Source organism: Brassica napus, chromosome C2 (genome assembly GCF_020379485.1).
Source record: "Brassica napus cultivar Da-Ae chromosome C2, Da-Ae, whole genome shotgun sequence".
Classification (NCBI taxonomy): Eukaryota; Viridiplantae; Streptophyta; class Magnoliopsida; order Brassicales; family Brassicaceae; genus Brassica; species Brassica napus.
This window is the reverse complement of record NC_063445.1, coordinates 51,394,492-51,418,400: the sequence shown is the minus strand read 5'-3', so window position 1 is coordinate 51,418,400 and position 23,909 is coordinate 51,394,492. Positions and strand designations below refer to the sequence as shown.

Here is a 23,909-nt window from a genome sequence, read left to right as displayed (position 1 = left end):
CAGTGTTAACCTTATAACACCCAGAACTTGTCTGTCAAGGAGCTCCCACTCATCCTGATCCATCTTCTCAGGCTTCTTGCTCAGCGGTTGATGAAGCTTCTTTCCGTACAGATAATCTTCAATTTGCATTCTCCAAAATGCATAATCTGTACCCTCAAATTTCCCGATACTGTGCGCCGAACCGTCTTCGCCTCCCATCGTTTCTGGAACCACCGTGTATTAGAACACCTACGTCGACAAACCGATGTTACCGACAAAAATTCACTATTCACGAATTACTGTTCATGTGAATAGTAACTCTGCAAAAAATTTGACTGATCACCGTAACTCAAGCTTTGATACCAGTTGTTAGGAAATATGCGGTTAAATTTTGCGGTAAACCAGAATTTATGGGAGCGGGAAAGAAGCACACACACAAAATTGTTAACGGAGTTCGGCAATGTTGCCTACGTCTCCGGACCTGCTACAGATCTTTTATTATCAACCTGGTAAATTTTACAAGCTCACAACTCACACCCCGATCCCAAATACACTCAGAAATTACTCGTAATTTCTTAAAGAATATTTTTTTGTGAGAAAAAAAACTTTTTTTTTTCTTCTTCTCTTCTCTTCTCTTCTCTCGTTCTCTCTCTGTTTTCTTATTTTAGGATGCATTTCTTCTTCTCCTTAGCTCTCTTTTTATAAGCATGAAGAAGGTGTTTGGTGAGCTCACAATCTTTGACAAAACCAACGTCAACAATTTCAGCTCACCGTCCATGCCGTCACCGTCCATGCCGACCAACACGTAAAACGTGTTTTTTTTACTTACATTGATTATGTCTCAAAATGGGTGGAAGCTATTTCAAGTCCCACCAATGATGCAAGAGTGGTAATCAAGATGTTCAAGAGCACCATCTTTCCAAGGTTCGGAGTTCCAAGAGTTGTAATCACTACAAGAAAACACATGCTTAACTACGAAAATTAACGAGGAAAAACAATCCTCGTTAATTTGCGTCGAGTTTACGACGAATTTACGTGAAAAACTAAAGTCATCGTTATTTCCTCGTAACATAACGACAAAACTGTTTCGTCGTAAAGTGGATGTAATTTTACGAGTATTTTACGAGGAAAAACTATTTCCTCGTAAATACGACGTAAACTTTGCGTGGTATTTACGAGGTAATATTTTACGTGTATTTAGCGAAGAAATTTTTGAATCCACCAACTTTATAGGTGTTACACGTTTTTTTTGCCCACCTAATTAATTTTCGTCGTAAATTCATAGCAAAATTACAACTACCAGATTCGAATTTTCCTATAAATATGGATGTTTGAACATCATTTTAAACACACCAACAACAAAAAACGTGAAATAAAAAAAATGGCTGGCTCCGGGACTATTTACGAGTTGCGGAAGTGGATGTATATGCATAGAGATACTAACGGGAGAGTGACGAAAGAATACCTTGCGGGTCTGGAGACATTTATGCATCAAGCAGATTCAACACCGCTCGCCCAAGAAAGTGGTAAGATGTTCTGTCCTTGTCGGAAATGCAACAATTCGAAACTGGCAAATCGTGAAAATGTTTGGAAGCATTTAATAAATAGAGGTTTCACGGCAAATTACTATATCTGGTTTCAACATGGAGAAGGTTTTAATTATGATCAGAATGAAGCAAGTAGTAGTAATAGCAATTTTCAGGAAAAAGAACCGGTTGATCATCATTTGCATAATGAACATAGTTACCATCAGGAGGAGATGGTAGATTATGATAGGGTTCATGATATGGTAGCTGATGCATTCGTAGCTCATGATGAAGATGAAGAACCTAATATAGATGCAAAAAAGTTTTACGAAATGTTAAACGCGGCGAATCAACCACTTTACAGTGGTAGAGAAGGTCTCTCTAAATTGTCGTTAGCTGCTAGAATGATGAATATTAAAACTGATCACAATCTACCTGAAAGTTGCATGAACGAATGGGCGGACTTGTTTAAAGAGTACTTGCCGGAAGACAATGTGTCTGCTGATTCTTATTATGAGATTCAGAAACTGGTTTATAGTCTTGGGTTGCCTTCGGAGATGATAGATGTTTGCATCGACAACTGCATGATCTATTGGGGAGATGATGAGAAGCTAGAAGAATGTCGATTCTGCAAGAAGCCACGATTCAAGCCGCAAGGACGGGTACGTAATAGGGTACCGTACCAAAGGATGTGGTACCTACCAATTACAGATAGATTGAAAAGATTGTATCAATCAGAGCAGACTGCTGGAAAGATGAGATGGCATGCCGAGCATACTCAGACGGATGGTGAGATGACTCATCCATCAGATGCAAGAGCCTGGAAACATTTCAACAAAGTACATCCAGATTTCGCTAGCAATATCCGGAATGTGTATCTCGGATTATGCACAGATGGATTTAGTCCGTTCGGAATGTCAGGGAGACAATATTCATTGTGGCCAGTCTTTCTTACTCCATACAACCTGCCACCGGAGATGTGCATGCAACGGGAGTTACTATTCTTGACCATATTAATACCTGGTCCGAACCATCCAAAAAGGTCCCTGGATGTTTTCCTACAACCAATGATAAAAGAGTTGAAGGATTTGTGGTCAACAGGGGTGAGGACGTATGACTGTTCAACGAAGACGAATTTTACGATGCGAGCGATGCTTTTGTGGACCATAAGTGATTTTCCTGCCTATGGGATGTTGTCTGGATGGACTACACATGGGAGATTAGCTTGTCCATATTGTAATGGAACGACAGATGCGTTTCAACTGAAGAATGGTAGGAAGACAAGTTGGTTTGATTGTCACCGTCGATTTCTTCCCATTGGCCATCCTTACCGAAGAAACAAGAATTTGTTTAGGCACAAAAGGGTTGTGAGAGACACTCCTCCTCCATATCTAACTGGAGAACAAATTGAAGAGCAAATCGACTACTACGGAGCTAACGAAACAGTTCGTTGGGGTGGTAATTGGCATGTCCCTCGTAATATGCCAGATTCTTACGGTGTTCATCACAACTGGCACAAGAAGAGTATATTTTGGGAGTTGCCATATTGGAAGGATCTTCTTCTGCGCCACAACCTCGATGTGATGCATATAGAGAAGAATTTCTTTGAGAACATCATGAATACAATATTGAATGTCCCAGGGAAGACAAAAGACAACATAAAATCGAGGTTGGACTTTCCGGATATTTGCTCAAGAAGCGAGTTACATATTAAAAGCAATGGACAAGTTCCCGTTCCGATATTCAGATTATCTTCAGAAAAAAAGTCGGTGTTGTTCAACTGGGTGGCATCAGAAGTGAAGTTCCCCGATGGGTATGTTTCGAATCTCTCTAGATGTGTTGAAAAGGGTCAAAAGTTCTCCGGGATGAAGAGTCATGATTGTCATGTATTTATGCAACGACTACTGCCCTTTGCATTTGCGGAGCTACTTCCAACAAACGTACATGAAGCACTTGCAGGTACGTAGTGTATTATATCACAAAAATTTACAAAATAATATATGACTAACAATGTGTTTAATTTTTTTTTGAATATAAAAGGCATTGGAGCATTTTTCAGGGATCTGAGCACACGCACTCTTAAAGAAGAAGTTGTGGAACAGCTTCAGGAGAACATTCTCATCTTATTGTGCAACTTGGAGAAGATATTTCCTCCCGGATTTTTTGACGTCATGGAGCATCTAGCTGTCCACCTCCCATATGAGGCATTGCTTCGTGGACCTGTACATTACGGATGGATGTATCAGTATGAGCGAGCCATGAAATATTCGGGTTTTGGATTCTAGGGATTTAAATATAACACTCGTTAATTCCACGTAAGCTTAAATCGTCGTAAAGTCCTCGTATTCCAACGAGTAAATAACGACGAAGGACTCGTTAATTCCACGTAGGACTAAATCGTCGTAAATACCACGTAGGATGAATTCGTCGTAAAAACCACGTAGGATGAAATCGTCGTAAATATAACGTAATACAATGAGGAAATAACGACGAAACCTAAAAATAAATATGGGATTTGGAATATATGAAGTAGAAAATAAGGAATATGGGATTTGGGGTTTGGGGTTTCGGGTTTCGGGTTTGGGGTTTCGGGTTTTGGGGTTCCGGGTTTTGGATTTCGGGTTTCGGGTTTCGGGTTTTGGTTTCGGGTTTGGGGTTTCGGGTTTAGGTGTTCGGGGTTTGGGGTTTCGGGTTTTGGATTTCGGGTTTCGGGTTTCGGGTTTCGGGTTTCGGGTTTCGGGTTTCGGGTTCTAGGGATTTAACCATAACACTCGTTAAAAATAACGACGAAACTTAAAATTAAATATGGGGTTTGGAATATATGAAGTAGAAAATTAAAGATGGGGGTTTGGGTTTCGGGTTTCGGGTTGGGGGTTGGGGTTTGGGGTTTCGGGTATGGGGTTTCGGGTTTCGGGTTTGGGTTTCGGGTTTCGGGTTTCGGGTTTCGAATTCTAGGGATTTAAACATAACACTCGTTAATTCCACGTAAGCACAAATCGTCGTAAAGTCCTCGTAGTATGAAATCGTCGTAACTACCACGTAAAATGATTTAAACAAAACACTCGTTAATTCCACGTAAGCAGAAATCGTCGTAAAGACCACGTAAACGGATTTATACATAAACCCGTTAATTCCACGTAAGTACAAATCGTCGTAAATATCTCGTAGTGTACAAACTTGAAAAAAAAGGAAAAGGAGAGAAATACCAGATTAACATGTGGCAAGACTTCCAGCAATTATAATACGTAAGTCTCGCCCACATGAATTCTAATATCTTCTCCTTTTCCTATTTTTTTCAAATATTTATAATTTGAATAGGATTTTTTTGAGGATTGTGATTTGAGATAAGGTGTGATTTGGGAGTTTGTGTGTGGTTTGAGAGTGAGAGTTGTGGGTATATTTATAGGAAAGCAAGCCTCGTTAATTGCTCGTAAGGTAAATCGTTGTTAATACCTCGTATAAAAAAACACGGGCCTTTGTGATTCCTCGCAATTTCCTCGTAAAAAAAAAGACGGGCATTTGTAACTGCTCGCTATTTCGTCGTAAACTTACGAGGAATTTGCGACGATATGTAATCTTATATATACACCCGAGCGCTCACTCTTTCTTTCCTCTCTACTTCCTCTCCATTTCGTAGCAATGGTTAGCCTCTCTGATTCCTCTCTAATTTGGTTAGTTTATGATAGATTAGGTGGTTAGTATAGGGAATTTAGATAGGTTTGCGGATTTTATGTTGTTTAGTGTTGATTATGTGGATAATGTTGGGAAATATATTGTTGATGTTAATTTTAAAATTTCATTTTTTTTCCAGGTTCGAAAAGGAAGACTTACTGCCCATTACAGAGAGATCTTCGGTGAGCCGGGTAGTCGTTTAGACCCGGCCTCTTCTTCCGCTCCCAGTTCTTCGGGCCAGGAGACTGTCCCCGAGACTCAGTACACTCAGAGAGTCTCTGGGTCTACTTCTTCTACTGCACCATCGGCTCCTCATGTGCCTCCTCCGATGCCTCCTCCTGTGCCTCCTCCGATGGCACCTCCGATGGCCGCCGATATTCATCCTGATTTGATGGTGCCTCCGAGTGCTCCTTACTCGCAGTACACTGTAGAGGACATTCTCAGTCTGCCAGGCAGAGAAGGTTTACCAGTCATCGACCCAGACCGACCGGACGAAACTTTGTGGTATGTTGCATTAATTTTTTTTTAATTCGTTTAAATTTCTTTTATAACATTAAAAAATAATTTATATTTTAAATTTGTATTTTCCAGGTGGGGGGTTGACGGATGTCTTGCATCGGACGTAACCGACACGATCAAGGGTTACTTCTCCATGCCACATCCAAACTGGAGTAAGACGCCTCACTACGTCAGAAAGACGTGGTTCAAAATTTACGCTGTAAGTTTCTATTAATTAATTATATATACTTTAATTTTTTCATGATTTATATATATACTTTCTAAAAAACTAATTGTTAATTTATTTTTCCAACAGCAAAAATATACTTGAGCCTTGGGGATCACTGAGAGGGTGAGGAAGAAGTTTAACGCGAAGGCGAAAGTTCGCTTGTTGGACACGGTCTCCAACTGGAAGGGTGACTGGATCGTGAAGGGGTATGAGCGTGGCAAACCCGCTGAGCTCACCACAGATGTGTGGGATGGCCTCATCCGTTATTGGCGCCTTCCTGATTCCATTAGAATCGCCCAGGCTTGCTCTAACTCCCGTAACACGGTCGATGAGCACGGGAACGGGCCGATGCTTCACACTACGGGCCAAAAACCCCACGCCGGTGTCCGTTTGGAAATGGTAATTAAATATTTTATTAAATAATTTTTTTAATATATATATTAATTTATTCTAACTTTCTTAACTGTTTTTTAGGCCAAAGAGACGGGACATCTCCCTTCTCTTATGGAACTTTACGAGAGGACCCACAAGAACAAGGCGGGCGTATTTGTAGATGGCAAGTCCGAGCAAATCTACAACGACGTAGTTGCTCGGGTTGAAGACCGCCAGACTCAGCTGACCCAGCAGTCTACCGACGGATTACCCGTCACCTTATCCACACTTGACGTGGATAAGATTTACGAGGAGGTAAATTTTCAAAAAAATTAATTTTTTATTATTCATTTAATTTAACTTTAAATTTTTACTTACAATATTTATTTTTTGTTTTTAAGGTTGTCCCTAAAAAAAAGGGACGGACGTTGGGTATTGGTTCCGTCAACGATGTTCCGAGAGCGACATCGTCTTATGGTCAGCGACGGGATGATGAAGTCACTGAGCTGCGTAGAGAGTTCGCTCAGCTGCGTAACGAGTTGACCGCGACAAAATCTCGTATGGGTGGAGTCGAGGGTTTCTTGGACGTTATTGCGGCCACAAATCCGGAATGGGAGTCCATGTTGAGGAACATGCGACAACAACATCCCATTCAAGGCGAGTCATCCGACGTACATAACGAGGCGGATGTTACGAGGAGGAGTGATGAATTCTACCGGGCGATGAACGACCCTTAGTTTTTTTTTTGGTTGTTGTATTATATAAATTCAAAACTTATTTATATATAAAATATTTTCATTTTGATTTATTTTTATTTTAAATTTTAATTTATTATTAAATTAAATAATTTTAATTATTTTTTAATTATATTTTTAAATTCTGTAAAAATAATAAAAACGAAGTAAATTCGTAGCTAATGTACGACCTCTTTACGTGGAAACCTTACGAGGAAATGACGAGAAACAATTAACGACTATTTTACGAGGAAACATTTGCGAGGAAATAACGAGGAAAAGTTTACGAGTATTTTACGAGGAAATCGTTTCGTGGTTGTTACGTGTATTTTGCGAGGAAACTCTTTCAAGGTATTTACGTGTAGGTTACGAGGAACTCATTTCGAGGTATTTACGAGGAATTGTAGCGACGTCTTTGCGTGGAATATTGACGTGGTCTTTACAACGAATCGCCCTACTTCGTCTTTACGACGAAATATATTCCTCGCTAAGTTACGACGAATTAGCGAGGAAATATGTGTTACGACGGACGAGTAACGAGCAAACGCGCTTCCTCGCTATTTCGTCGTAAAGCCTCTTTTACGACGAAATAACGAGGAAAACCGCCCTCGTTAAGGTGATGTTTTCTTGTAGTGAATCAGTGATGGAGGGTCTCATTTCATCAACAAACTGCTTGAGGGACATCTCAGGAAGAACGGTGTTAAGCACAAGGTTGCAACTCCTTACCATCCTCAAACAAGTGGTCAAGTTGAGATTTCTAACAGAGAGATCAAGTCCATTTTGGAGAAGATTGTGGGGATTACAAGGAAGGATTGGTCAGTTAAGCTTGATGATGCCCTTTGGGCTTACAGGACAGCTTACAAGACACCTCTGGGGACCACACCTTTCAACCAATTGTACGGGAAAGCTTGCCATCTACCAGTGGAGCTTGAGTACAAGGCACTTTGGGCAGTAAAGTTGCTGAACTTTGACATCAAGAGTGCCAAGGAGAAAAGGTTTTTTCAGCTACATGAGCTTGATGAGATAAGAATGGATGCCTTCGAAAACTCAAGGATCTACAAGGAGAAGACTAAATCTTTCCAAGACAAGAATATCCTAAAGAGAGAGTTTAAAGAAGGAGATAAAGTTCTTCTCTACAACTCAAGACTGAAGTTGTTTCCAGGAAAGCTTAAGTCAAGGTGGTCCGGCCCTTTCAAGGTCAAAGAGGTTAAGCCATATGGAGCAATAGTTTTGTGGAGTACTGATGGAAGAGACTTCACAGTCAGTGGGCAAAGGGTTAAGCTCTACATGGCTGATTCACCTGAGGAAGATGGAGTTTCAACTCCACTGTCTGATCCTACCCCAGCCTAATCCAAAAGGAGGTAAAGTCAAGCTAGAGACTTAAAACAAGCTCACTTGGGAGGAAGTCTCATGCGTATCCTTGTACATATTGCATTGGTATTTTCATTTTCATCATATTTCATAAAAAAAAAAAAAAAGAGGGGAAAGTGTTGAAGTAGTGTTCAGGTGGTTCATCGATCCGGTCAAGGCAAAGAATCGAGCGTGTGAGTGAGGTTCCGCAGCGACGCCACGAGGTCGCTCCAGCTGGGAGTGACGTGATCAACGCGACTGGTCCAAGTCGCTCGCATTTTCGGTGTCCGGAGCTCAAGAATCGCTCTCGCAGCGACCACGTGAGGTCGCTCGCGTTTTCTGTCGCTGGGAGCGACGTGATCAGAGCAACTCGGCTAAGTCGCTCGCATTTCTGTCTCCGGGGCTCGAGAATCGCTCTCGGAGCGACGTCTCGCAGCGACCACGTGAGGTCGCTCGCATTTTCTGTCGATCGGAGCGACGTGACGCAGCGACCACGTGAGGTCGCTCGCGTTTTCTGCGACCCGGAGCGACCTATCAGAGCGACCACTCCAGGTCGCTCCCGAGCCGGTCCAGGTAAGTCCCTCTTCAATTTTGTCCGGTTTAATTCGAGTTAACCAGCCCTAAACCTAACCGGACGACCCTAGACCTACCCATACCCACGCCTTCATCTCTTTCACTCTCCCTTCCTCTCACAAACACTCATACTCTCTCAAACAAACCCACACCAAAAATCTCCTAACTTTTTCAATTCTCACCCAAATCTCCTAGTTCTTGTTTCTAAATCTAAGCTTTCGCCCCAACAGTCTATTCCTCACCGCCCATTCCCCATTTTTTTCCATCCAAAGCAAGGTATTGTGTTTTTAAATTCAAATTCGTAGGTCCATGAACCCTAGAATTTAAAAATCGAAATTTGGTCATTTTCTTGCTTGATTGTGGTAAAATAGACTATGGAAAGCTTATATATCAAGTTGGGTTGTTGAATTGATGGTGGAATTGAGCTTAATTTGAACATTGGCAAAATTAGGGTTCATGGATTTGGGATTTTCGAAATTGATCCTAATTGAGGGTGTTAGTGGGTGAGTTAGTATGTTAAGGTGTTGAAAATTTTGATTAGAGAACCCTCTCATTCTAGAATTACTTTGATTATTGAATTTTACTTGTCTTGTAATTTTCACATGATGAAAAGATTGAGAATTGTGATTCTTTACGTTGCTTCTTGAAGTTTACATTTGCAAAGTCAATCGACTTATCCCTTTCCAAGTTTTGTATTTCTCAGGTACAATGGTTAAGAAAACTAAGGGAAAGTCGGATGCTGAGAGGCAAGAACCTGAAAGACAAGAGTCTTCGTTGAGAGGAAAGGCTTTAGCCTCGGAACGAGCTGGTTCTGGGACACAAAAGACTTCTCGACAGCAAACCGTGGCTGCAAAGAAGGCAAAGGAGCAAGAGAAGAGGGCAGGAAAGAGTATAGCAGTTGCCACAGATGAGGAGAGTGGCGATGAAAGTGCAGATGAGCAGGCTCCTACAAAGAGGGCCAAGATGTCCAAGGGGAAAGAGGTTGCTGAGGATAGAGACAGGGCGAAAACTCCATCTGAGGAAGAGCTGTATCATCATTTGCTGAATGGGGTAACTTGGACTCCAACCAGATTTGCTGACCTTGATTTGCTGAAGGAGGTGGGTCTCGATTCTGATATTGAGGCAATGCTGGGGCACCTGAAGATGCCCAAACTCCTCACCATGGCTTACCCCGCCTACCGGGATGTCTCCTGTCAGTTCTTGTCTTCCCTTGAGGTCACTTACCATGACGATCCGCACGTGAGGCAAGAATGGGGCAAAATAAAGTTCAATGTCAATGGGAGAGAGTACAACATGAACTTCAAAGACATTGGGAGAGTCATGGGTTTCCAAGACTTGGCAGACTACTCCCTTCCCAATTGTGAAAACCTCCCCACTCAGTTTTGGAAGTTAATCACTGGAAACAAGCACTCTACCGGGGCTGACAAGAACTCACATATCCGGCACCCGTCTGTACGCTACCTCCATAGGATGCTCGTCCATGCATTCTACCCACGGAAGCAAGCTGGTAATGTCACCGAGGAAGACATGCGACTGCTCTGCCCGGCTATCCGCCCCTACGCCCCACCTGGAACGTTGCCCCTTCCAAGCAACGACATTTATGCTTCCTTCGGGATGGTCAGCTTCTTCGTGAATCGTCTCGAGCACTAGAGAGACTGGGCATGGTACACAACTGATTTGCAACCAAAGATTGGGATATGCGGGATGATCACACCACTGCTCCAATTTCTGAATGTTCCCTTGGGAAAAGACGCAGCAGGGCCTAAGTTCATCGATGGCACTTACTTGAGGATTGCAACCTATTTCAGTGGGATGTATGGGAAGGACTACGTCTACCACTACTACTTGCAGGGCAAGCCTTTCGAAGTGGTTCTTCCAAACCAGAGACTGGCGAGCTTAGAGAGACCTGGAGCTATCAGCTTCAACTTATCCCAAGAAGACTTTCTTGGAGAACACGGGTCTCTCGGTCCCATTGCTGCACCAAGGAAAAGGAGTGTTCCGACGAGACACGACTTCACGGAACCTCCTAGGGAAGAATCTGTACCCATCTATGGACCTTCACGCTACTACTTCAAGCCACATGATGGAGTCCTTCCCCCTGGTGCGCTTCGTGATGCTCATGACCACATTGGTCGACTTCAGCGATGGAACAAGGCACAAGACAGAACAATCGAAAAGCTGAAGGACAAGTGCAAGGCTCTGAGCAAGACGGTGAAGAAGCAAGCAAAGACTTCAGCCAAGTTCATGAAAAAGGTGGCCGATGTCTTGACCAGAGGAGGAATAGCTGGATGTAGCTCAGCGGACTTCGCCTTCGCGGACACATCAGTCCCCCAGTCCCCACCTCGGCCCACTGATCTTGGTTTCCCACTCACTGATAGATAGCTCCAGCGACAATGGAGGAACCCACCCACTCAGCCTTCCGCCTCTGGAAACAAGTCTCCATCCCTAGCCTCTTCAGAAAGTGAAGCTGAGATTGAAGAAGTTCAGAGCCAACAATGGTATGGAGACTACAGCTCAGGACATGGAGGTTACTACACCACGTTCCCACCGGACGACGATGATGCTGGGGCATCTGCCCCCACTTACTATCCTTGAAGGTACTTCTCTACTTCCGCTTGTATATACCATTTCGTTTTTGCATATTAGTTTTCTCTTTTTGGGTATCTCTCTCTCCTTGACAACACAGAGATTGTGTCATTTAAGTTTGGGGGAGGTACCAAGTATTTGATCATGTTTGCTTTGATGTTGTTTCATTGAGTCATGCATTGCATACCTATTTGCATATAAAAAAAAATCATTTAGTTTGCATCATTTGCATTTCTAGGAGAGTCTAGAGCATATAGGTTACATTCACTTGCATTGGGAGCAATGATTTTAAATACCTTGTAAAGAACACTACTTTGCACCTGAGTAGCTTATGCACCTCTCAAAAAGACTTGTATGCTTTGAGCCTTGAAAACTCTTCCTGAAACTTGTTGATTGCTGAAACTCAGTCTTTGAAGTCAACTACAACCTTATTTGAACAGAACGAACTTAATGCATCTTGCTCATGGTCCCTTGTATACTGAATCATGGATATACACACTTGAGTTGTCACATCCTTTATGCCAATCTTTTTGACAACCTCTAGTGGTAGACCTCTCCCCAAAATCCCTTCCTCCGTTTGAGCCTTCATTGATTGATGAGTGAGGCCTTTTTCGGAAAGTCTTACATGCACATAATGTTGAGAGTATCGGGAACGACAATGCTTGATCTTCATTCTTGCTAGATTAGACACATTATTGTCTAGCCATAGGATGGGGGTGAGTGTTGTAAAGTTTGATTTGGGAGTATGAGAAAGTTGAAAGAAAAGAGTGAACTCTTGTGTTTAATTGACTAGTCTTTATGGGATAAGTAGAGAAACTTCTAGCTCAATTTGTGAAAAGTCTTGGCCCCCAAACAAAAAAAAAAAAAAAAGAAAGAAAAGAATAAAAAAAAAAGAAAAAGAAAGAAAATGGGGCTAGCAAAGTTGTTTAGAGTTAAGATTTGTTTAGAAGTTGAGAAAATCCTTTATAGATTTAAAAAAAAATGAGTTTTATGTGCAAAGTGTTCTTGGGATCTTTTGGTGAGAGATGAAAGTTGGGTTTGACATTGGGGAGTGATTGTGTAACTTGTATGTTTGGGAGCAGGGTAGAACAATGGAGATTGAGCATTGTATGCATGAGTTGGTCCCTTTCTTAGATATATTAAGTGCAATGTCAAGGCTACTCGTTTTGAGAGTAAACCACTTTAAAAGATCATGGATTTTGAACCTCTTGACCCACTTGAATAAAAGCTTTCCCCTACTCAACCAAATGATTTGGACCAATTGACCATTTGCAAGAATTCACTTAATGTTTTATGCTTAATGAATGTGAGGGTTGGTTGATTTGAATGTGTGGATGCTTGATGATGAGCCAAAGGCAAAAGGAGTTGAGATAGGCCTAGAGAAGCTAGAGTGTAATAAAAGAGTGTGCTCATGTTAGATTAGATGTTGAATCGAGTGCTAGTTGTGTTTCTTTTGGCTATGAGCTCCCACCTTCAAACCTCTCTCCCTATGAGTTCTAGAAAGTTCACTTGTGGACAAGTAAAAGAACAAGTTTGGGGGAGTTGATATCTTGCATATTTCCATTGTCTTATCCATTCACCCATGTGCATTTTGATCATATAGACTAGGATTTAGCCATGTTTAGGTTGCATTTTGCATACATGAGTCCTTATCAGGTATTGGAGTACCACATGGAGTTCTTTGAGACATTTGGGTGCATTTGGAGCTCAAAAGAGGTGATAAAGGTGATCATTGGACGAGCAGTGCATGGGAGCGACCTCACCGGAGCGACACCGTGAAGTCGCTGTGACACCCTTTCAGAGCGACTTGGCCAGAGCGACACCCCGATGTCGCTAGCGTCTCCATCACCCGGAGCGACGTGACCGGAGCGACACAGCGAGGTCGCTCGCGAAGAGCGACACAGCGAGGTCGCTCGCGAAGAGCGACACAGCGAGGTCGCTCGCGAAGAGCGACCCGGAGCGACGTGACCCGGAGCGACGTGACCCGGAGCGACATGACTGGAGCGACACAGCGAGGTCGCTCGCAAAGAGCGACCCGGAGAGACGTCTCGCAGCGATCCCTACAGGTCGCTCCTGAAGCCTGGAGCGACCTCTCAAAGCGACTACTGGAGGTCGCTGCGCGCCTTCTGTTTGCTCGAATTCATTTCTACTCAAGGGCCTTTTGGTCATTTCATTATGCACGTTTTTACTTCTGAAAACCTATGTTTTAAGTACTTTTGGCAGCGACCAGACAGATTATCTTTTGTTCTAAGAAAAACCTTTGGAAAGTTCATCTCTTGAATCATCTTTGTTCATCTAGTTATTGAAATTCTGTGTTTCCAATTCATTGTTGTATCCTTTTGTATGATTAATCTGAAATCCAAAATGGGTTTAAGAGGAATCATGAAGAGTAGTGAGTAATCACCATTTGAATTCATGGGTTAAGAAGATTAAGGGTGATTAGGTTAGAGCTAGGATGTTTTAGAGTAGATCATTCCAAAACCTTGCTAGTAGAGTAATCATAATGCATCTTCTGAGTTAGCTTCTCAAAAGTTGATCTTTAGGCATTTCCCACCCAAAAGGTGTTCGATGAAATGCCTGAAACAACTCTTCTAAGCTTTTAGCATATTTTGCCAAAGACATTTGTTGTTAGAAGTGCTAAGATAGCCTTAGACCTGTTAGTAATGATTGCTTCCATATTATTCAACCGAAGAAATTTGTTTTTTGAAATGTGTTAGTAAATGAACATTCATCTAGACATAGAGTTTGTTTAGGATCGTGTCTAAGCTTAAGGTTGATAGTTTGATTGTTCGTTTGCCATCCTTAGTTCGAAACTTGATCACCTAAGGTCTAATTCCTATGCCCATGAGTTTTCTTTTTCCTTAGTTAAGAAAGTCAACTCATTTACCGTTTTTATTATTCTGAAACTGCATTAGTAATAATCATTAGTTTAGAAAACCCTTAAAATCATCGGTTGCACTTAGATTAAGTAAGTACTTGCATTCTCAGTGCTTGAAATCCCTTAGAATTGGTTCGACAATCATTTATACTACAACATTTGTCTTAGGAGTCTTGAAAACTCCTAATATCAACTATGCAAAATATATATTCTTAGGGATAACTTTACTGATTCTTTTTTGAACTTTATTTCAGTTGTATCACTCACCCCCAACAACACTATTGTCTTTCGTTCTGCGTTCCATTTTTCATGTTCTCTTATAATTTGTAAGAAATAGTTTAGGCGGTAAGTGTAAAAATTTAACATTATACCAACAAAAATATATTGCATATGTTATACGCCTTAATAAACATATAAAGAGGAAAACTAGTATGAGAAAAGACAAAGTAGAACAAAATGGCAAATTATAAACTAATGCATGATGGTGAAGTGGTGGAAAGACTTACTTTTTTAGACTGGAGAGCATAGAGCAATATAGTTGGTCACTATGTATATACTGTCTTAACGGGCAAGAACACCATTACACCAGGAATATTTCCTTTCCCTATTATATGATCTTATAGTTATCCATTTTCTATTGGAATATTGCTATTCTTTAATATATTTGGTGACCAATGAAATTTGAAATAAATGAGTAATTACTAATTTATTTCTACCTTGATGGACGGTTGAGATTAATCTAAAGGAAACCCTAAAGAGGAATTAGGTCATCTATCCACCTATAAATACATATCTTTAGACCATGATAAAGATATCATAAAAGGAACAACTAACGTTATAAGCGAGGCTAGAGAAACCTAAGAGTTCCTAAGAAGAGATTGAGCTGTTCATCTTCCATTCAGGATTCAATCCATTCAGGAAGATTCTCAGGCAAAATGAATCCAGGTAACTCTATAAACATTCATATAATTCTATTATGTGATTAACCTAGATGTTTAAAGATCTTAGGGTTCATGTAAATTTAACTTACATGTGGTATCAGAGCATGGTTATGAACATATGTTTAATCCATTAAGAATAATAGATCTATGAACTTGATAATTGAAATTGATAGATCTGAGTATTAAGATTTCTAGATCTGCTTATTATGAGTTTTATTTTCGTATGTGTGCGAACTTTGTGCATTTGAAATAATTATTTTTTCTGTTTATGAGAATCGTGCATAGTTTGTGCATCTAAGGATTATAATTTACTGTTTAAAAGAATCGTGCATAGTTTGTGCATACCCGAATTATAATTTTCTGCAGTACATAATCCGTGCAAAAATGGTGTTCTACAAATTAGAGTTTTTCCGCAAACCATTTTCCGTGCAAATTTTGGGATTATGTGAATTAGGGTTTCCAAAGACCTATCCTGTAAATAATGAGTCGTGAAGTTTTTGTGCAAAATTGATAATAATAATTGGTCTGTGCATAATTAGTACAGCGTGTTTTGTATATACCGCAAAATCGTTTTGCACAGAATTCGTACAAAACCGATTTTGCACTTAAAGTTATAAACTTTTCTATTCATAATCTGTATAGAAATAATTTATATACTAAAACACAATTAGTACAAAACATTATTTCACATAAAGTGCTTATTAGGGTTTAGATATCACCACAGTGACTTTACCTTAATAGTTGCAACTAAAAATCATTATTTAAACCAAGTTTTTGATCTTTTTATGAATTATTTAGCTACCCACAGGTAGACTATAATCATGAGAATTGATTAATTATTTAAGAGCGTATGTATTGTGTAAACTAAAGACATCCACAGATGATTTGGTTTGAGTAATTCAATACATCACTCAATAATAGAATGATTGTTATCGTGAAAGCTAAGGATATCCACATATAACTTAGTTCCACAGATAACTTAGTTTGAATAATTCGGTACATCATTCAATAAAGTTCCATGAATTTGTGACCTTATATGAGATTATGTGATTCCCACAGGAACATTATAATTTCTCGTCATATACATTCAATTTTTTTTGTGTTGATTAAGTTATGAAACCTAATTAATACTTGTTTTATCTCTAAAATGCAATAACTTCTTTCGCTAGTTTGTCATCTATGGTCTCTTCTGTCCCCATCCTCATTGGAACCAACTTCTCCGAATGGAAAGAGAAAGTTGAGTTCACATTAGGTGTACTAGATTGGACTTGGCACTTCGTGAAGAAGAGCCTAGCCAACTCACTAATGATAGTACTGAGGAAGAAAAGGCTTTCCATAAAGCGTGGGAGAAAGCTAACAGATTGAGCATCATGTTCTTAAGGATGACAATAGCTAGCAACATCAAAACTTCCCTTCCAGTTGCAGAGAAAGCTAAGGCTTATCTAACGGCTATAGAAGAACGGTTTAAGACTGCAGACAAATCTCTTGCTGGGAAACTTATGGCAGATCTTACAACCATGAAACATGATGACACAAGGTCTATGCATGAACATTGCATTGAAATGACCAATCTTGCGGCTAAGCTAAAGGGTTTAGGAATGAGTGTGGATGATTCATTTCTTGTCCAGTTTATCCTAAATTCTTTACCTCCTCAGTATGGACCATTCCAAATCAATTACAACGCCATTGTTGAAAAGTGGACGTCGATTGAATTGGCTAACAAACTGGTCAAAGAGGAATCAAGGCTTGGTCGTGAAGGTATTAAGGTTGCCCACTATGTCCAAGGAGTTGGACCTAAAGCTGGGAAAAGACATCAACCAAGTCATAAAAGAGCACCACCCAAGATGAATGATTCTAATCAAGTCAATGAGAAGAAGGCAAGAAAAGATGACCGATGCAACTTTTGCAAAAAGTCTGGACACTTTCAGAAAGATTATCCTAAAAGAAAAGAATGGTTTGAAAAGAAAGGTAATCCTATGGGTTCAGTAAGCTTTTTCGAATCTAACTTTGCTCATGTTTCTTCTGATACTTGGTGGATTGATAGTGGTGCTAATGTACATGTAACTAATTCCTTGCAGAAATTCTTTACAACCCAGACCATAAATCCAAGTGAAAACTATATACTTACGGGGAATCGAGACAAAGCGCCAACTTTCGATTGGCGATTATGTCAAATTGTATATATTCTCGATGATGTCTATATATGATTACATTTTTGTGTATAACGAACAAGACCAGAATTGGTTGATCATATATGTAACACGATCGAGCACACTATGGTCGCCCAGTGGCTTTAGTTAGTACCTTTTTCTTACATAGGCCTGTCTAATCAAAGAAAAACAAAAAGAGATAATCGAATCAATCAATTTCTGGACAAAGAAAACGACGTCGTCCGTGGAACAAGGCTTTTCGTTTCTGTTATTGGAGTTTTCTAAGCTATTGGGCGGTATAGTGGTGTTCCACTGTTGCTTGATGATGAGATGGCAACCTCCTCTCTTGCTTTCTCATGGTCCACAAGTTGGGCACATATATGGACCATTTTACGTTTTGTTTTGTGTTCTCTTCGCCTTTTCTACGATGAAATTGGTAACAGGGACGATTAACACAATGAAACATTCGTCTTAACTTCTAAATTTTAAAAAGATACTATATATAAGTCGCATAGCTTCTGAATTATTGAAATTTATAGTTTTTATTAAGATTAACTGAAAAATATGTATGGTCTTTTAAATCTCAGAGTTGATCCTGGTTTCAAACTTGGATTTAACCTGTTAAAAATTAGGTCTATGGTTCATATCGCAAGTGTGAGAACATTAGATCATCATTAGTCATGTTTTTATATCATTAGTCATGTTGATATCTCATTCTTCATTGTTTTGTATTTCTCTATATTTTAATGCTTAGAAACTCTCGAAAATATCTTAGATGCATATGCTCTTAGGGTATCTTTGTATGAGGACGTTACTCCAATAGTTTTTTTTTTCTTTTAAAAATAGTCCAATAGTTTTGCTGGAGCTAAATTTGTGTATGGTTACCAAGTCCAGTTTTTGAATAATAAAAGGTGTTAACTGTAAGAAAAAAGGTGTTAACTGTGACCAAAATAATTATAGATCAGTTTCTTAAAATTCATAAGATGCGGATTTTTTCAGAGTGAAAAGGAGTTGTTATCATTTTGCAATTATCGCTATAAAGAAAACAATATAGGAGAGATGGGGAGAATGAATGAGATGGAGGGAATAACTGATGGCCAGTCTAAGGATGTGTACAATGTGAGATGATATATCACATGGCAAACAATCATATTTCTGCAGTAGACAGTGATAGTTGTAATAAATAAGTTGTATAATAATTTTTTTTAAATTGTTAAAATGAAATTATAGCAGAAAATGTACCTTTAGTTACTGTTTCTGAAACTGACTCGTGTCTGAACATAATCTTGAATCCCCCGTGTCTTGAAGTCGACATTAATTCCAGTAATCCACCCATAGAAGTCAGATAAGTATACATATGTTGCATATGTATATCGGTATATGTACCAATATTATCATTATTTTAAGTTTAGTCAAAAGTATATAGTATATTTAATCAAAAAAACAGTATAGTATATTTGATCAAAAACAGTATAGTATATCTTAGATTTCATGAATATTTAAGCTTTTGGTTTAATATTTTTTTGTATACCTTACTCGCTCTTGGTTTATTTAAATTTCAAATATGATCACTCTTAATTATTGTCAAATTTAGGGGTGGGGTTCTTGATGAGTTGATTTGTATGTGAATGTACATTCGGTTGTTAGGTCGCCGCTAGTTGACATGAAAAAAATGTACCGACTTTAAAAAGAGATTATTCCCTATGAAGACATCTGCTTTAAAGGTACTTAACTTTTTTAAGTCGACAGTAAATAAAATCAATAGACTAAGAGCAACCACGCTAGGTTGGTAGGTCCTTAGCAATGCTTTTTAGGAAAAAAAATATTATAATTTTCGTTTTTAGGTTTCTGTGCCCCATAAACCTCTTGCAGGCATATCATTATCGGTAAGGACTTTTTTAGAGTTCTTAAATTTTTTTTTTCTGATTTAAAAAAAAAAAATGAACTAATCGCGGGCCGCCACGCGTCAGTGGTGCCCGCAAACAGTACAAGGACCAAATGAAAATGTCTCTTAATTAAGAAACTTCTCTCCTTGGTTTTACAATTTTTATGGTCCCTCCCTTAAGATCTCACCTAAGATACACTAATAATCTTGTTCTAAGGACTGATTCATGCGCAAGTTCGTTACTGTTCGCGGGCTCTACTACGCGTGGCGGCCCGCGATTGGTCAGTTTTTTTTTTTTTTTCAGATGAAAAAAAGAGAAAATTTTTTTTTTCCAAAAGTTGTTTCTTGGTTATCGAGCCGTCGGTTCTGGGTTGCGGGTGATCTAACTTGGAATATTAGCAAAATGATGTTTCTGACCAGTGACTAGTGTGTGAAATCAAACAACCAATAATTAGCGCTACTTTCCTATGAGTCTATTCGAAAACTGTCGACGTGAAATTGAAGTATCACAATACAGCACTAGTATTGCTGCTTCATTGACATGGTATTAGGATCACAATCGTTGAACGACATTTTAAATTGCTACAAAAGTTGGCTATGATAATTGAAGAATTATGTGTTTAAACGTGACTTTTTACTTGATTCCCTGCTAACAATAAGATGATCTAAGTTTTTTGAAATGCTTTTGGTAGAAGTTAGATAGCACCACAAAGTATTTTGAGGTTCAATCATAAACTCATGAACTTTTATTGTATTTATGTGTATGTAAATTAAACAATTTCATTAACGGTCACTAGTTTAACTAAAAGATATTATAAAAAGAAATTTAAAATCACGTTATCGAATTGTATTTAGAACAAAACTAATGTGTCATGTGGTCTCGATCTAAGGTAATACTCGGCTCAAACCGTCACGGTAAAATACACACACACACACACACACACAAATATACATAAACTATTGAAATTGTATTTTTTTTTTATTTGACCCAATGATGCAATAGTATTTTCTTAAAAATAAGTTTGTTATGGAAAAATAGCTTCCTAATCAAAAATAAAGTTATATCACCATAACTAGAGTTTAGAATAATTTTAGAAAATTGTGATATTATGTTCGAGAACATTTTTGCATTTCTGTCCGTTTGACACAAGTTTAAGTTAACACTACTCGCCTACGATGTCCTGACTTGAAAATTATTATTAAGCACCCAACACAACCGCGTACATCCATTCATACGTACATCAATTACTTATTCAACATATTCAAAAGCATCCTTTGACCTCCCATGTAATACAATTCAAATTACACGTGTATAAGTATAAACGTAGAAAAAACATACACACACATACGAAGATATCCTCACTCATCACATCAACCATTCACTGTCTCTTTATAATTCTCCGCCGCTAATTCTTCCAAAGAGTGATGATGACTAATTGACCAGTCAACCTCTCTGTCCTCCATAATTCGACGTCATTTCACCGCCAAGAGAACTAGCGTACCTCATGAGATCAGCATTCGTCTCCTCTAGTTCCCTTTGCAGCTTCAAGACTTGTCTTTGGAGCACCGAGATGGCCCCAACGCAGCCGTACACTGGATCATTTAGCCGTGCCTCCGCCTCGTAAGCCAGCGAGTTCACCGTGTCTTCTCGTTGATGTGGCGCCACCTCGTGGAGAATCTTGCTCACGTTGCTAGCCCCGAATATACGGTGGACGTTCGCAAACTTTGTAGGTTCGTCTGGAGGAAAGTATGGTGCGAACACGCAGTCTGATGTGCATCTCCGCCGGAGGAATTTGCATGCCGCGCACGGTGAGTTTATGTAGTTTGAGTACGATGATGCCATATTTGGTTAACTTCCCCTGATTTTTCATTTGCGGAAATGAAAAGAAAAAATATATAATCATATAATACCAACAATACATGCATCTGTATCGTTTGCACAATATTGGATATATCATAGTCATTCCTTTATAATCAATTAGTTTTACATATTATATTGGCACATGAAAACAATATAGTACCAAACATATTACATACTACATAGATATATATATATATATATATTGCACAAATTTTTAAATATAAGTGTATTGGTGAATCTAACACACAATACGATTACGAACAATTATATACAAAGTTGTGTAACTACACTAAACATAACAAATAATCGTCCAAATAATCTCCGTAGCTATATAAAGAAAATGGGTGTTGCTATATTAAATTCAGATTGAAGGTAGGTAACTCGGACCCGTTTTACTTCAGGAGTAGATATTGGTTGGCTATAAATCTGACGGGATCAGTACTTTTAAAATAAGAAAACAATTTGTTCTTAAAGATTTGACAATAAATTCAAATAAGAAAATAAGAATTTTAAAGAAGGTAGTAAGTATACATATGATTACTTGTGTTCTACCAAATTTGGTAAAAGCAATTCAAAATTGAATTTGTCTTCTTGGAAATTTTGATTAACTCATTATTTTAATTCAGAACAGAAAAAAACTATTGACCATACATATTTGCCTTGGCGTCTAGTTTAGCAGCTTTTCCTGATTTTATCCTCACAACACTCTCTGGCTTTCTGACTCTGAGTTCCCACATCTATACAAGCATATATGGGGTTTTCTAGAATCTACGGCCTAATTATGTAGCTTTATTATGTACTTAATAAAGAGGTTTGTGTTTTGGTATGGTGGAACTCACAGAAGTTCAAGATCTAAACTCTCAAATATTATAAAGCCAACCAACATAAAACTACAATATATATACACTATGCACAGACTGACTATGCAAGTATGTGTATGTGTGAATTGGCTGAGTAGAATGGAACACTTTTGGTCTTACCTTCTGATGGAGCAACAAGAAAAAGTTCCCCTTGATATCTACTCAGAATGGTTCAATCTTCTTTGTTTCTCTCTTTATTGGGGAGATGAATCTGGAGAAGATTTTTAATTATTGGGATTCTTCTGTTGTTTTAAAAGAGGAAACCCTAGCTGAAGCCAAATATGAGTTTCTAAGGGGAAAGTTAGAGAGAGAGGAAGAGGGGAGAGAGAGGGGGCAAAAGGCATTTTGGTGGTATGAACGAGAAAGAAGAATATATATAACAAGACTAGATTAAGATCCGCGCCTTGCGCGGGATAAACATTATATATATAAATTATTTTATGTATTATATGTTCTTACATAAGAACATATTATGAAATAATAAATATATATTGAATAATTAAAAGTCAGTAACTATTACATATATAATTAAATTGGTGCAAAAGTATAAATCAATTTTATTAATCCAAATAATTTTTTAAAAAATTTGATAGGATATGTAATTAAATTTAAATGATATTAACATACATAGTATATTTTTAATATTAATGTCTATTAAATGATGCTTTCTACTCATATGTTTTTTTGATCAAGTGTATCTTTAATAGCAAAAATTTTAAATTACCGATAACAAAATTTTCATTGTGAGATTAATAATTTTAGTAATTTATAATTTAAAAAATGTATCAATGTTAGTTCAAAACTTTTATCAAAAAAAATTATTCAAAGTAAATTTTGAAATTGAAATATTTATTTATTCAATATGGATTATAGTTTAATTTAGAATGATATATATACATATATATATTTTAAATATTAATGATTAATTAAATTAGAATTTTATTTATATGATTTTTTAATCATTTGTATTTTGTCATAACAAAAATTTTAAACCATGGATCACAAAAATTTGAATGTGAGACTTTTAACAGTTTTAGTAATTTATAGTCGTTTTTTAAAATTCAAAATATAACATGTACAGAAAAATTTAAATTTTTTATAATATGGTTATTGTGATTTTTTAAAATTATTTTAATAGTTTAAAATTAAACAAATTTGATAGAAGATACATTATTTTTTTATCAGATCTTTATTATTCAAAATCATTAATTGTCATATATCTTTTAGCCACATTAGACAATTCCGTAATCTTTATTTAAGGAAATAATAAATGACATTAATAATGAATTTATGGTTAGTTTAATAAAAACTTATTATATAATTAGATGAACCAACATATTTCTCTAATAATTCTAAGAATCATCCTAGTGATGACACGTGGCTACAAAAAGAAGTTGTAATGTTTCACAAATAATATATAGGGGATTTACAAAAAGATAAATTAGTGTCAATTAACTGAGAACCTAAAATAGTGAACTAAAACGGAATATTACTCTGAACGGTGAAAAACTATACTCTATCTAATATTTCCTCCATTTCATAATCCATAAAGTTTTGACTATTTGCACACATATTAAATAATTTACTTTTTTTTTAACTATTAGAAATATAATTTAAAATTAATTTATCTACCTATAAAAAAAATAGTAAAACATACAATTGAGTACATAATTTTTGATAAAGTTAAAATTATTTTGATATACGAAAACATCATCTATTGTGAAACAACAAAAATCACCTAAAACATTATTTATATTGAAACACAAGAAGTAGTGTTTCAGTAATTATAACAGTTTGGTAATTTATTCTATTTAT

The 23,909-nt window shown here is 37.9% G+C and overlaps 1 protein-coding gene across 1 annotated transcript; it reads right to left on the bottom strand.

Moving 5' to 3' along the window:
- Positions 1–20,550: 20,550 nt before the first annotated feature.
- LOC106379838 (LOB domain-containing protein 25) lies at positions 20,551–22,449 on the bottom strand. Its single transcript, XM_013819701.3, has 2 exons — positions 22,215–22,449; positions 20,551–21,232 (listed from the first exon to the last, which is right to left on the bottom strand). The coding sequence occupies exon 2, from the start codon at positions 21,214–21,216 to the stop codon at positions 20,818–20,820; it is 399 nt and encodes a 132-aa protein (XP_013675155.1). The 5' UTR covers positions 21,217–21,232; positions 22,215–22,449; the 3' UTR covers positions 20,551–20,817.
- Positions 22,450–23,909: the final 1,460 nt, after the last annotated feature.

Coding starts and splice junctions, on each gene's coding strand:
- LOC106379838 (XM_013819701.3), bottom strand. CDS start 21,216: ATGGCATCATCGTACTCAAACTACATAAACTCACCGTGCGCGGCATGC.